Genomic DNA, 15167 nt, shown 5'->3' on the forward strand with positions numbered 1-15167 from the left:
GCTGGGATCCAAGTACTTTGGGCCATTTTCCACTGCTCTTCCAGACCTGTGAACAGGGAGATGGATCAGAAGTGGGGCAGCTGGGGCTTGAAATGGCTCTCATGAAATGCCAGTCTGGCAGGTCACAGCTTAAGCAGCTGTTTCACGACAATGGCCCAGTTGCTTTACTCTTGAGATAGAAAGAAATTAAAATTTTTTTGAAAAAATTTATCCTGATTGATTTAAAATTTTTTATTGGAAAGTCATATGCAGAGAGGAGAGGCAAAGAGGAAGATCTTCCATCTACTAATTCACTCCCCAAGTGGCTGCAATGGCTGGAGCTGAGCCGATCCAAAGCCAGGAGCCAGGAACTTCTTCTGGGTCTCCCATGCAGGTGCAGGGTCCCAAAGCTTTGGGCCGTGGACCAAAGTGGAGCAGCAATGATACAAAACAGCACCCATATGGGATCCTGGTACATTCAAGGCGAGGACTTTAGCCACTAGGCTACGACTTATTAAAGTTTAATTGATTTTTCTTGGAAACGCAGATTACAGGGAAGGAAAGACAGAGGAGATCTTTCATCCACTGGTTCACTCCTCAAGTGGCCACAATGGTGATTTGAAGCCACGAGCTTATTTCCAACTCCCACTTGGGTGCAGAGACTACTTTCCCAGGGCACAAGCAGGGTGTTAGATGGGAAGTGGAGTAGCTGGGCTACGGACCAGCACTCATATGGGATCCCAGTGGTTGAAGGCAAGTATTTAGCCAATGTACTATCTATTAGTGCCAGGCCCCACAACCTATGGTTTAAGCATTGCTTGAAGAGAAACTGTTCCCCATCAAGTTGCTGGGTTTCCTTAGAGGCTTTTTATAATTCATTTGGAATTGGGAGAAAATGTTTAGTTAGCTTTGGTCTTACCCAAAAATGATGATTTCAAGGAATAATACTTCTTCCATAAAAGGTGGTGAATGAAAGTGCACTGGGTAAAGAAAAGGCATTTTCTCCTTCAGGGGGAACCCGTTAGTTCGGTTCTCTAGCTGCTGTATCTGAAGGACTGTGGAGCTAAACGAGAAGTAAAGAAATAGCTGCCACCTGGTTGTGGTTTCTCCGGCGTGCTGCTTTTAGGTGGACAGCTGTGAGGTGGTTATTACAGTTGGCTCTCATAATCTGAGTTTTGTTAGATAAATAAATGCCTCTCTTCCTCTTTTGGCCTCTTCTCACTTGCTGAGTTTTTGATGCCCCATTCTGAAATGGTATCACACAGTAGCCTAAGTTGCTCTGAACAAGGCTGAGTGGGACTTGATGACTTTTAGGATCAAAAGTGTAGGACAGAATGTCTAGCTTGAGTCTGGTGTCTGGTTGCAGCCCCTTGGGGTGAGGATAGGGGGTTAGTCAGGCTGGTCTGGCAGTGGCCCTTGGTTTGCTCTGATCTTCTGGAATGATTTCTATAATGGAGGTAGATAGAACTTTGTAATGATTTCTGAATTAATTTTAATTGATCTTGAAAGCTTACAGAAGTTTTAAGGAATTTTTAAAACCAACCGTCTTTGTAGTTTCAAACTAGTTGTTGTTGAAATCTCTTACTAAAGACAGATAAGCAGTTGTTTAGAACTGGGCTGAACAAGAACTAGCATGAAGGAATTGTTATTCCGTCTCTTGTGACATAAAAAAAAAATTGGGATGTGGCTCTCAGGTTATGAATAATGAGTCATAGATTAAGGTGGATTTGACTCCCTGGATCAGATGATGGTGTAGCTGATGAGATTTGATTTTCCTTACATTGATGCAGCTTCAGAAAATGTTTAATGATGTCTTTGGTGAAGTCAAATACATTGGAGATCTCTGATCGTCTTAGAGGTCATATAAGCAGTCTTGTTTCTCCACTGTTTAAAAGGAAACAGTCAGTGTCCTTATTTTAGTAGGCACCATCTGGGGGTAGAGCAAAAATAAGGAGGGTTCTCTCTAATGGGTCCAGGGAACTTCGATAAGTCTTCAAAGTAATGAAGTACTTTTTTTTTTTCCTTTTTTTCCTGTTTAATACTGTCCACCAAATATACACACAGGAAAATTCAGTCATCAATAGCATTTTTATTTCAGATACAGCTGCAACTATACAGAACAATGGATTGTACTGGGGAGCAAGAAAGGACAGGGTAAAAGGAGTAAGCTGGATGTTTGGCTGGGAAAAGGGGGTGATGAAATGTGTGCTTGGGATACACAGGGTGTTCTCTTTGTGGAAAAAGTCGACTGTGTCATAAGATCTAAGTGAGCCACGTGGAGCTGGCAGGAAGCTGAAAGCTCTTTGATTGGGAGAGGCCTCAACTTTTATTCCTTGCATGGAATGTCCCTTAATAGGGGAGGGTCCCATACGGAAACTGGATCAACAGCTGCCGCCTGTGCCTGCAATCGCAGGAAGCAGAGGCCGGTGCCTTTGTATGAGAGCTGCAGCCAAACAATAGTTTGTGCTGGCGGGGCCATGTGGCGAGTCACGTGACCCGGGGCTGTTTTCTGCCGGGGTCCTTACCCATCTGTTCTCTCAGCTCTTTCTGGGTTATCAGGCGCCAGTCCAAGTCCTCCTAGGCAGCCAGCTTCATGGCCAGAGATTACGAGCACTAACCTTCCTGGCAGGGGCGGTGTGGCTTCGAGTTTATGCAGATTAGCCATGTGTTTCTCACTTCAAGGCGTTCCACAGGAAAAGGCTTTTCCTGTGTTTGGCTCTCTGTGGGCGGTTCCCAGCTTACTGTACTGGGACTCAGCAAGCAGCAGGCACGCACGAGAGGGATCACAGTACACTGGCCCCCCTCTCCCATTCCACCTCCAATGCTACGTCACCACAACACAACCACTCGCACTCTCATACTGTTGGTGTCATTCATTCGGTGCCAAGATTGCTTTAAAAAATTCCCTTGGCCCCAGTTCAAACAGGAGTACAGCTGGGATGTGTTAGATTTTAGGCAGTCTGCCCTCAATTTGAGATGAGTTATAAATAGCAGTGCCGACTTCCTTAACTACCGCTCTCTGAGGTAAAATGCAGGTTAATTACTGTGGGAATCAATTAGGGGGTTCTTTCGGTTAAAGAGCCAGGGATGCATTTTTTTTTATTGTTATTATTAAAAGTCATATAACAAAGCTGGCCAGGAATAAATTGAAAGCACAAGAACTAAGAAATAATAGGTAAATATACATAAAGGTTTTGTTTCTGAGTTTATACCGATCCCAACTAGTTTGCATTCAGGTAACAGAACAAGTGGTGGTCAAGAATTCTCCTTTCTGGTAGGCATCTTTTGGCAGCTTCTGGCCCATCCGTCTCTTACTTTTGCTAGCGGTTGGCACTGATGGATAATAAATCTGGTCATTTGGGGTTGCTGCCTGGGCACTTTCTGTTTCTTTGAATTGGAACTGAAGTCATTTGCACTTTTCATTTGTAGAAAATTATAGTTTGTCTTGGTGCCACCACCACATATTGGAATGCGTTTTGGTGAATGTTACCTCGTTCTGCGTGGAAGTTTGAGGCCTTGGCCCTGTCTTCTCTGCTGTCATCTCAACCAGTCACAATCAGATGGAGAATTCACAGCAGCGTATTATGTGATCTCAATTTTTAAAGCTGGTTAATTCTGGTTAAAGCCCACATCTTCCTCAAAGTCCAGGCGATTGTATCTCAGCAACCTCTGATGGTCATTACGGCTTTCTTTGTAGAATGAAGTGGTAAGGGATGCTAGTGGCTGACTGTTCTGGAGAGGTTGTAACTCTGTTTGCTTGGAGCAAGGGAACTGTAGCTACTGGTGAGTCTGCAAGCTATCTGTCCTGAATATATTCAGGACAGCCTGCTAGGCATCCTTGCCTTTGATACCCCTAAACTGCATCCTCTGATGCGTTTCACTTGGCAGGCAGTTTACAGCACGGCCAGTGATCTGGAAGAAGATAAGTGGTAGACAGGAGATGAGGAGTTTTCCTATGGCTCTTTTCCCCCTTTTTATTTTGATTTTATGAATGCAGGAGAGTATATAGCAGGGGGCCTGACTTCCCTGATCAAGGGGCAGCATTTTCCTCTCAATTATGTGTCTCTGTGGCAGAGCCTTTCCTTTTGAAGTGTAATCACAGTAATCTACTCCTGTGGTTTCCCATTGAAAGGATTTCCTCTGTCTTTCCCAGAGTGGAATCTCTGGCTCTTTGCATCTAGGGTTTGGTGTTCCCATCCCCGAGTCTGATGTCTGCAGACTGCTGATACTGGCTTTTCTTTCTTGTATGTGGTAGGGATTTTTCTAGTCTGAAATTGCTAGTTCCCAATAAAACTGATTAATGAAGATTTAAGACCTCTTCTCTGAGATTGGCTGATGGCATTTTGTGTATAACTGCAAATCAGATCTTTCAAAATCATTTCAAATGTCAGAAATGTGTTAGGTTTCTGCCCATCTCCCCTTTTGATATGAACAGATGTTTAACTTTAACATGAGATTGAATAATCGGATTGTTTGAATGTATTTGTTTGCTAAATAAGCTGCACTTTTGGTTGCAGCATCATAAGCCTTTGGTGAGGGAAGAGAGTAAAAATCTGATCAGAAAAGGAAGCATCTTTGTTTTATTTTTAGGAAAAGGAGTTCTTTGACTCATTTATTTTTGGTCTGCACAGATTTCCTGACGTTGAGATGGGAGATTCCTAGAATCTTTTATAGCCCCTATATAAGAAACTACATTTGATTGGGAGCTCAGGCCTACTTGATATAGGAACAGAAAGGTGACTTCTTCAATCTTTTGTTTTTAAGCCATGTGTTGGGAGATGCTGTGCAGGTTGGAATTCTTCCTGGTGTAGGATGGCACAGAAGAATGTCGCCATGTGGGCTTGTTCTTCATTCTCATCCTCCTGCCTTTCCTTAAAGTCCTAACTTAGGTTTGGATTGGATTTATGGCTGGATGGTTTGATCTCTGTTGTGTTACGCCCCGCACCTTGCAGTGGAGCAGCATTGCACATTGAACAATTACTAAGCCTTTTATCTACACTTCAGCAGTTATGGGAATTTTGAAGATAAAATATCTGCTCTCTGGCCTCCCAGAATTTAAATCTCAAGAGATATGATTAGTTAATTAGAATAGTTCCCTACAGTTGTGAAGTTTATAATGTCAACATATTAAACCCTTTCTTTCTCGAAATTTTTATTGCAAAGACAGATTTGCTGAGAGAATGAGAGACAAAGATTTTCCAGCCTCTGGTTCACTCCTCAGGTGGCTGCAACAGCCAGAGCTGAGCCAATCTGAGGCCAGGAGCCAGGAGCTTCTTGCTGGTCTACGTGGGTGCAGGGTCCCAAGGCTTTGGACCGTCCTCCACTGCTTTCCCAGGCCACAAGCAGGTAGTTGAATGGGAAGTAGAGTAGCTCTGGACACACACCAGCACCCGCATGGGGTGCCAGCACTCATAGTCCAATGTTTAGTTGACTGAACCATGATGTTGGCCTCATATCCTTTCTTATTTAGCCTCAACCTTGTCCCTTTTATTTTGATTTGACACTGAGGACAAGGACTGAAGTGTTGGTAAAAAGAATGCTTACTGAATTTTAGAAATGTATGTGATCAAAAATATGCTGAAGATCTGGAAAGTGGTTTATGTTGAAAAACGGAGTTTGTGCTACTGGAAGCCACTGTGAATTAGAGGGCAGGACAGGCCATTGCTTGAATAATATGTGGGAACACTGGCATAAGACCAGGAAAAAATGTAGAAATGGACACACTTGAGTCAAGTCAAAGCAATATTATTGCATTTTTAAAGAAAAAATTCCTTCATTTATTTAAAGGGGGGGGGAGAGATTAATCAGTCCATCTTCCAGGGGCCAGGGCTGGGCCCTGTGGAACTCCATGTGGATCTCTCACTTGAATGGCAGGGTCCTGAGTATTTGGGCCATCGCTTGCTGCTTTCCTGTATGCTTTACAGGTGACTAGTTGAATGGGAAAGGGAACAACCAAAACTCAGACTGGCACTTGGATCCTATTGTCACAAGTGGCTATTTAACTTGTTGCATAATAATAGTTTTATTTTTTAAAAGATTTTATTTATTTTTATTGAAAAGTCAGATTTACAGAGAGGAGGAGAGACAGAAAGCTCTTCCATCTGCTGATTCACTCTCCAAGTGGCCACAATGGCTGGAGTTGTGCTGATTGAAAGCCAGGAGCTTTTTCTGGGTCTCCCACACTGGTGCAGGGTCCCAAAGTCTTGGGTCATCTCTACTGCTTTCCCAGGCTACAAGCAGGGAACTGGATGGGAAATGAAACAGCCAGGATATGAACTGGTGTCCATGTGGAAATCCAGGTGCATGCAACGGAGGAACTGTAACCACTATACTACCGTGCTGGGTCCCAGTTTTGTCATTTATAATAGCTACTGCTTATTGAACATTTAAATACCAGACATTGTGTGATTTGTGTCATGTGCATTTTAGATAGAGTACTGATGTGTCTCTGTCTTTCTCTGTGTAACTCTCCCTTTCAAATCAATCAAAAATAATAAAAAAGAATGTTCAAGGTCAGATAGAATTTGGACACAAATCTATCCAAACTACTTCACTCTTTGTATTTTTTATGTGCTGATTCTATGCAGGATTTGGCAGAAAGTGATTTGGAAGCATTGCTCTAGAACTGTGCTATGCAATGTGATAGCAACTAGCTACATGTGATATCTGAGAATTAAGAGAAAATAGAAATAATTCATTGCCTTGGTCATATATTTCGAGTAAATGAGAAATCACACATTATGGGAAATTTTATTGGATAGTGAGTGCCTCAGTAGATAACTGGGTTTCAGTTAATAGTGTATGTCAGAGTCATTCAGGGACCTTATGGATAAGAGCCCAAGCTCTCCTAGAAAGAAGCCTAGACATTTGGGAAGCTTCAAAGAAAGTTCAAATCTATAGCTCTGCTAAATATCTACTTATAGAAGTTCCACAGGAACTATAGTGATGACTGTCCCTCCTACTGTGGATAGATAACTCAGAGCAGACTGATGCCTCTGTTCAACAAATGTGGTCTCCCATTGTGGGGGCCCATGCACAGCAGCTGCATCCTGGGGTGAGAGGAAGACCTGTCTGATATGCAGCGTGATGTGGCCAGGAAAGCCCCCTAACTCTTCATTGGAGAGAACAGTAATGTTTTGGCTGCGTTGTTAGTGGGTTGGAAAAGATCTCATGCTATTTATTACTCACTTGTTGAACTGTTGCTAAATTTCAACTTCCTAAGTAGTCCTGAGAGAATGCATATAGCTTCAGAGCTGTGATATGATTGGGAACATTGTTGGAACTTCTGATGTAGATGCAGGACTTGGACAAAACTTGTTTTCTTGGGTTGTTGGAAGCAGACCTTTAGTAACATTGAGTACACTAATGATTTACGATGATGATTCTCTACGGTACAGGATTTTGGAAGGGAATACTCTCACTGTCACTTATGTTTTTAGCTGAGATTTTGGCTGTGGTTTGAGACAACCCTGCTTATGTTTTTTTCTCTTGATGTTTAGAACTGCTTCTTTATCTTTTTGTCTTACCCCCTTTTCTTCATGACAGCACCACTTCCTCTATTATAAAACACTTATCATTCTTTTTGGTAGGGGATAAAAACATGCACAAAGGACTGTTTGGATGCCCCCTCATTTTATAGATTTCGTTGTTGTTACTTGTAGTTTTAAATTACAGAATAACTTACTAATTATAGAACAACAGGCCTGAAAAGGACCCTCAGGATGACGTAACCAGTAGTTCTCAAAGTGTGTTCCCTGGACTAGTACAGTCAGCATCCCTTGTTACAAAAATGTGTCCTTGGCTAAAGCAGTCTCAGTGGTGGGTCCCAGCAATCTGGTTTTAAGGACCTCTAGGAAATTTTGATGCATGCTAAATTTTTTCTAAAGATTTATTTATTTGAAAAGCAGAGTGAGAAAGAGGAAAAGACAGATCATCCATCTCCTAGCTCACTCCCCAGATAGTCACAGTGGCCAGATCTGGGCCCGTGTAAAGACGGTAGCTTCATCTGGGTCTTTCTTATGGGTTCAGAGGCTAAAGCACTTGGTCTATCCTCCGCTGCATTCTTAGGCCATTAGCAGGGAGATGGATTGAAAGTGGAGTATCTAAGACTAAGACCAGCCCCTCAAAAGATTTTTTAAATTATTTATTATTATTTTAATATTTATTTATTTTGATTGGAAAGGTAGATTTACAGAGAGAAGGAGAGCCAGAAAGATTTTCCATCCACTGGTTCACTCCCCAAATGGCTGCAATGTCCAGAGCCGAGCCGATTAGAAGCCAGAGCCAGGAGCTTTGGGCCGTTCTCCATAGCTTTCCCAGGCCATGACCTGGGAGCAAGAAAGGAAATGGAACAACCAGGACATGAATGGGTACCTATATGGAATCCTAGCGCTTAGCAAGAAGATGATTAGCCAGTTGAGCCGTTGTGCTGGGCCCTATTTTTATTTAGTTTAAAGAAAAAGAAATCTTCCATACTCTGGTTCCCTTTCCAAGTAGCCGCAATAGCTGGGGCTGCTCCAGGCTGAAGCCGGCAGCCAAATGTTTCATCCAGCTCCCACATGTGGGTTCTTGCCATCGTCTACTGCTTTCCGAGGCACATTGGCAGGGAGCTGGATTGGAAGTGGAGTAGCCGCAGAATGAACCAGTGCCCGTATGGTATGACGGCCCTGTATTTGGCAGCTTAGCCCATTGTGCCAAAGAACCAGCCCCACATCCTCAAATTTCAGAAGCATTGAACTTGTTTATTTTTGAGGGTGATACTGAGGTCAAATCTTAGTTGAGATGAAGTTTCAAGTTTTATGGTAGACCCAGGTTTGTGCCCCAACTTGGGTTTATCTAAGAAGTATTTAAAGAAACTTCTGCCCTCCACAGGTATCAGTGACAGAAAAAAGCATACTAGGGCTCCATCCTGTGTAGCTGCAGTGTGATAAAGGCTGTTCAAAAAAAGTGAATGAGCTGATTAAGTCTGTTGCTCAGTGAAGAACTGGGAGGAGAGCCATGTTTGTAGACAGATACCTGTTATTTGAATTTTGAGCTTTTATAATTGTTATGGCATTTAGCCTCTGTTATCTTACTCTTAAAGAGACAGTTCTTTGGTTGAGATGCACCAGGCTCTAAATTGAGTGTTACTGTTCCCTCAACAAATGTAACTTGGCCTTGTTCATTTGGAAGAAAGCACAAGTTTGCTTGTGCCATAGTTGAAACACACTGCAAGGGGGCAAAGGAAAAAGTTATCAGTATTGAAACAATAGAAACATCCAGGTGCTTGTGTTGGAGCCTAAGTTTGGGTGGTGTTGAACAAAGACCTAACCACTGCATAGTAGCACTCTCCTCTCCCAAGTGTTCTCATTTTCTGATTTTCTGCACACAAAGGGTGCACGTATTATTTGCTCTACACCTGGCCTCTCTCTTGGAGTTCAGGTAGCACCACCACCACACTTACAGACTAACTTTAGCTTTGTGCACTGCTTTCACAAACAGGCAGTGCTTTCACTACACATGTGACAAACATCCAGATTCTGAGGAAGGTTAAATGACTTACTCAAGGCTTCTTGGGTCTCATTCCCTTTTTTTTTTTTTTTTAACAGTAACTTTTCCTTTGTGGCATTTAGACTCAAAAGGCCTGTATACTTGGGTTGTATATTCCTGTTGACTAGAAGCTATGAAAGCTTCAGGTTAATGAAATGCTCTTTATTTTGTAGCCATCCAGTCCAATGGATCAGATGGGCAAGATGAGACCTCAGCCATATGGTGGGACTAACCCATACTCGCAACAACAGGGACCTCCGTCAGGACCGCAGCAAGGACATGGGTACCCAGGGCAACCATATGGGTCCCAGACTCCACAGCGGTACCCGATGACCATGCAGGGCCGAGCGCAGAGTGCCATGGGCAGCCTCTCTTATGCACAGCAGGTATCTAAGATCTGGTCTTTGAGCTATAAAATAAGAACATGTTTGCCTTCCAACGCTCTTAATGTAAACCCAGGCCAATTGGCTGAGTTAGTTAACAGTGTGCTAGTAATATGAAGTCAAGATAGTAGGTATCTTTGTTCCCCAAGGAAAACTGCTCCTTGGCCAAGGCTATTTGTTTTGATCTGGATGGCCTGCTTGTCCCTACCCAGTGGTGATTTCTGAAGGAGGTAGGATGAAAGGGGAGTAGTGACTGAGCACCTGTCCTGCTACTATAAAGAAAACCACTCATACTCTCTCCCTGGGAAATAAGAAGGCCCTTTATATGTCTCAAAACTTTTAGCATATCATAGACTAGTTCAAATGAATATAGGGCGGGTCTGGGCATACAAGAAAAAAGGGAAAATAAAAGACCAAAGATCGTAACAATGCTGCTAGAAATGCTTAGATTTTCCTTCATTTACTTTGATTTGGCCATCAGTAGTTATCTTTTTATTGTCATTTGTATGTGTGTGTGTATATGTGGACAGAATTTTCTACCATTTGTTTTTTAATGTTACCCTTAAAGTGATGATAGAATATTATAAACCCAGAGTTTATTTCTAGGATTGAAGAGCAAAGTATGCCCTTAAATATAGAACATAGGCTACTGATCCTTTTCTTATAATGAGGACGAGGAGAGAGATGGGGTCCCTCTCCTCAACAAACTAGCCCTATTCCCTATACTAGTGCCAAGTATGAGAAAGCAAGTAGGGTGCTCAGATGTTTTTCGAAGGAAGACAACATGAAAGAACAGTAGTAGCTTAGTGGTTTGCATGCTGACTGGTTTACTAAACTCTGGGTTTTCAGTTGGCTTAGCTAGGCTGTTATTGACTCTTGGCCATGGTTAACATACAGATTCCTGATGCTTAAAAAACAAAAACAATCCAGGCAATGACTTTAAAAAGAGAGACTGGGCTTGTGGACAGGTACTCCTAAATTCATGTAAGTTTTCCTGATACCAAACAGCATAAATTTTCATGAATGAATGCAGTCCATAAGTAAACCAACTAATATAACCCAGCTTGGCCACCCTTGTTAGGTCAATTTAGATAAAGATGATACAAGACCCTGGGCCTTCTAGGAGAGAGGCTTGGCTTGCCTGCCTTCTCTGTCCCTCCTATGACATAGGTTTTGACCAACTACCTCTCCTATCTTCATCCAGAAGAATCAATACTAAAAGTATCTTTTCCTTTCCTACAGATTCCTCCTTATGGACAGCAAGGCCCCAGTGGGTATGGTCAGCAGGGCCAAACTCCATATTACAACCAGCAAAGTCCTCACCCCCAGCAGCAGCAACCTCCCTACTCCCAGCAACCACCGTCCCAGACCCCTCATGGCCAGCCTACATATCAACAGCAGCCACAGTCGCAACCACCACAGCTCCAGTCCTCTCAGCCTCCATACTCCCAGCAGCCATCTCAGCCTCCACATCAGCAGTCCCCAACTCCATACCCCTCCCAGCAATCCACGACCCAGCAGCACCCCCAGAGCCAGCCCCCCTACTCCCAGCCACAGGCACAATCTCCCTACCAACAGCAGCAACCTCAGCAGCCAGCATCCTCGACGCTCTCCCAGCAGGCTGCATACCCTCAGTCCCAGTCTCAGCAGTCCCAGCAAACTGCCTATTCCCAGCAGCGCTTCCCTCCACCACAGGTAAGGTGCCCCTGACTTGCCCTTCCGTGTATATGAACAGAGACAGCTTGGAGGTTAATGTTACAGGACTGAGCCCTATAAGCTGATTCTCTAATATGCACTTAAAAACCATTAAACTTTGGGTAAATGTAGTAACTGGATTGGTTGGACTAATAAAGGTAGATATAATACTGCTTAAAGACCTATACCTCTTCCTGATAAAGAAACAGGTTAATGAAAGGTGGCATAGGCAGACATGAACACAAAAGTAAAAGGATTGATTTTTCTTATTTAAGATTTATTTATTTGCAGGATAAAGCATGCAAGAGAAGAAAAGGAAAGAGGGGGAGTCATCTCCTGGTTCACCCTCCATTAAATGCCCACAATAGCCAGATCTGGGCCAGGTTGAAGCCAGGAACCAGGGACTCCATCTTGGTCTCCCATGTGGCTAGCAGGAGCCCAAGTGTTTGGATCATCTCCCACTACCTTTGCTCGGATGCATTCAGAGGAAGCTGGATCAAAAGCAGAGTAGCTGAGACTTAAGTTGGTGTAGCAATACGCTGCCCATATCTCTTATGCAGTGGCTTAACCTGATCACGGCCTTAGCTCCTCCTCCTCATTCTTGTTCCTCCATTTTTTTAAGCGAGTGTACCATAACTTAAGTGAGTTTGGCCTTTTATAGAAAAAAAAAGTTGCCCTGGAGGATTGTTGTGTGTCTGGTAAGGCTGGTACCTGTGGTGTGCCAGTGTCTCATATGGACACTGGCTCAAGTCCCAGCTGCTCTGCTTCTGAACCAGCTTCTCACTAAGGCTCTGGGAAAGAAGCAGAAGATAGCCAAAGTGAAGGGCTCCTGAACATACACGGGAGACGCTGTTAAAGCCCCTGGCTTTTGCCTTGACCCAACCCAAGCTGTTGTGGCCATTTGGAGAGTGAACCAGCAGATGAAAGATCGTGCTCTTGCTAATGTCTTTTCCTTTCTCTCTGAATCTCTAACCTTCAAGTAAATAGATCTTGGACCTGGCATGATAGCCTAGTGGCTAAAGCCTTGCATCTGCTGGGATCCCATATGGATGCCGGTTCATGTCTTGGTGGCTGCACTTTGCTTCCAGCTCCCTGCTTGTAGCCTGGAAAAGCAGTAGAGGACGGCCCAAGGCCTTGGGACCCTGCGTGTATGTGGGAGACTCAGAGGAGGTTCCTGGCTCCTAACTTTGGATCAGCTGAGCTCCAGTTGCTATGGCCACTGGTAGAGTAGGCCAGTGGGTGGAAGATCTTTCTGTGTATCTCCTTTTACATCTCCTTATCCAATGGAAAAAAAATCTTTAAAAAATAATAAAAAATATCTTTTAAAAAAATGTTTTTTTTCCTTTAAAAATGTATTTTTGTTTGAAAGGCAAAGTTACAGAGAGAGGAGAAACGGATCACTCCACAAATGGAGGCAGTGGCTGGGCCTGGGTTGGTGTGAAGCTGAGATCTAGGAGCTCTTCCAGATTCCCACGTGGGTGCAGGTGCCTAAGGACTTGAGCCACCCTCCACTGCTTTCCCAAGCCATTATTGGAGCTAAGTTGGAAGTGGAGTGCCCAGGACAAACTGGCACCCATCTGGGATATCAGCATTGCAGATGGAGACTTAGCATACTATGCCACAGAGCTGACCTTAAAAGGTGTTTTAAAAGCTTTGTTGTATTAGGAAGGCACTGTACTTTATTGTAACCACCATTCCATTCTGCTGTGCATTCAGAGTGTTTTGGATCTCATTGGAAATTACCAACACAGCTGATAACATTGTTTAGAAATACTGTGTGTGTGTGACAGATCTTACTTTTTGAAGGTGGGCTTAATTTTGGGAAACAGTGAATTCATTTGCAGTTGTGTCTGGTGAACAAGGTGTAAATTGTGAGGTCTTTAAAAAAAACAAAACAGTAACTTGGGCTTTATTCTTTATAGAGCCGCCAAAGGAGGAGACATGACTGAGTGATGACAAACACAGTGAAGATTTTGTGTATTTATGGCACGGTTGAAATAAACATCTCATTCCATGGCAGTGTCTTTGAAGGAAGCAGCACTCATTTTAATTCCTAGGGTCTAGCATGAGTTTTAAAAGTCAGATGATACCATTTCTTGGTAGATAGAAAATGTCATTAGCATTTAACTCCAAGAGACAGCTCTCTGTGTAGCAAAAATGAACAGAGCCATCAGAAAAAAGCCACATGTATCGTGACACTTAATAGCCACAGCTTAAATTAAGGTGATGCTTTCAGTTAAGATTGTTCACAATTGAGCTTTCCCGTACCTTTTCTATGAAGTAAACTTGGCTGGTTTATCAATACTAGCCCTTTACAACTTTCCTTTTCTTGTTTCAGGAGCTATCTCAAGATTCATTTGGGTCTCAGGCATCCTCAGCCCCCTCAATGACCTCCAGTAAGGGAGGGCAAGAAGATATGAACCTGAGCCTTCAGTCAAGACCCTCCAGCTTGCCTGTGAGTATTTCTGCCACCCTGTAAAAGGTGGTAAAGACAAGGAAGAGACCAAAGAAAACCAGTTTGTGGTTCATGTGCAGCATAGCCAGGGACCTTTTTCTCTGCCAAAATCCATTTGGATATTTGGAGCATCATTTGTGGGCCATACAACTTTAAAACTGACCTGCCTTTGTTGATATACTTATTTTCGAGTCCACTTGCGATTGCCTTGGTAGGGCCAGATCTCATCACTTTGTGGACCTTATGCAGCCCAGACGCTCCCATCCCTGAATCGACAAGCTGCCATTCCTTGAATTCAGGATCAGAATTCTGAATAGGGATTCATAGACTTGCCTTGTGGAATAGCTGTTCTGTCCAACTGCTTAGGAAATAGGTTTGTAATCTGTTTAGAGCTTTTCGTTTTATTTACTTATTTATTTATTTATTTATTTATTTATTTATTTATTTATTTATTTATTTATTTATTTATTTTTGCGTGTATGTTTAAACAGTCTTGGGCCCTTAGACCTGGAGACAAATAAGGAACTAAGAAAATGTAAATGTTAAAGGCAGTTTCTGTTCTCCAAGAGTGGAAAAATTTCTTGGCCCGATTCTTGATTCAATTTTTAGGTTTTTGGCTTAGTGTATAAATGGACGGTTTTTCTGACAGTGGTTTTATATGAATGGGTGCTCTTATAGAAAGACCTATAGTCTGTTGATTAAAATAAACTTCAGAGCAAGAGTTCCTGGGTGTGTTTATCTTTTGATTCTAAGTTTTATTCCTTTGTTTTATTTGAACCACACAGAAAGACAAGGGGAGAGCTAGCCAGAGATGTATCTGCTGATTCACTCCCCATATGCCTACAATAGCCAGGGCTGGGCCAGGACCAAGGATGGACTTAATCCAGTTCTCTAACTTAACTACCAGAGCCATTATTTGCTGCCTCCCAGGGTACACATAAACAGGAAATTGGAATCAGGAATTAGAGTGGAAACTAAACTTGGGTAATAGGGCATGCAGATGTCTCACTTAGTATTTTTACTACTTGCCTGCTGTACCAGTGGCCAACTCTGGGACTTGGTTCTACAACTAACTCTGCAGCATGGAATGAGTCTCTTTAACATCTCTGTGCCTTAATTTTTTCATC

At 43.0% G+C, this 15167-nt stretch overlaps 1 protein-coding gene across 2 annotated transcripts in view; it reads left to right on the forward strand.

Moving 5' to 3' along the window:
- ARID1A (AT-rich interaction domain 1A) overlaps nt 1-15167 on the forward strand; it is an 85240-nt gene that overhangs the window by 20071 nt on the left and 50002 nt on the right. For both annotated transcript variants that reach the window (XM_040979633.1, XM_040979635.1), the window contains exons 2-4: nt 9681-9893; nt 11133-11585; nt 13924-14040. In XM_040979633.1, coding sequence (XP_040835567.1) covers nt 9681-9893; nt 11133-11585; nt 13924-14040 — 783 coding nt within the window. The remainder of the gene's footprint in view (nt 1-9680; nt 9894-11132; nt 11586-13923; nt 14041-15167) is intronic.

Source organism: Ochotona curzoniae, unplaced genomic scaffold, assembly GCF_017591425.1.
Source record: "Ochotona curzoniae isolate NIBS_2020 unplaced genomic scaffold, NIBS_Ocur_1.0 contig_3255, whole genome shotgun sequence".
NCBI classification, from domain to species: domain Eukaryota; kingdom Metazoa; phylum Chordata; class Mammalia; order Lagomorpha; family Ochotonidae; genus Ochotona; species Ochotona curzoniae.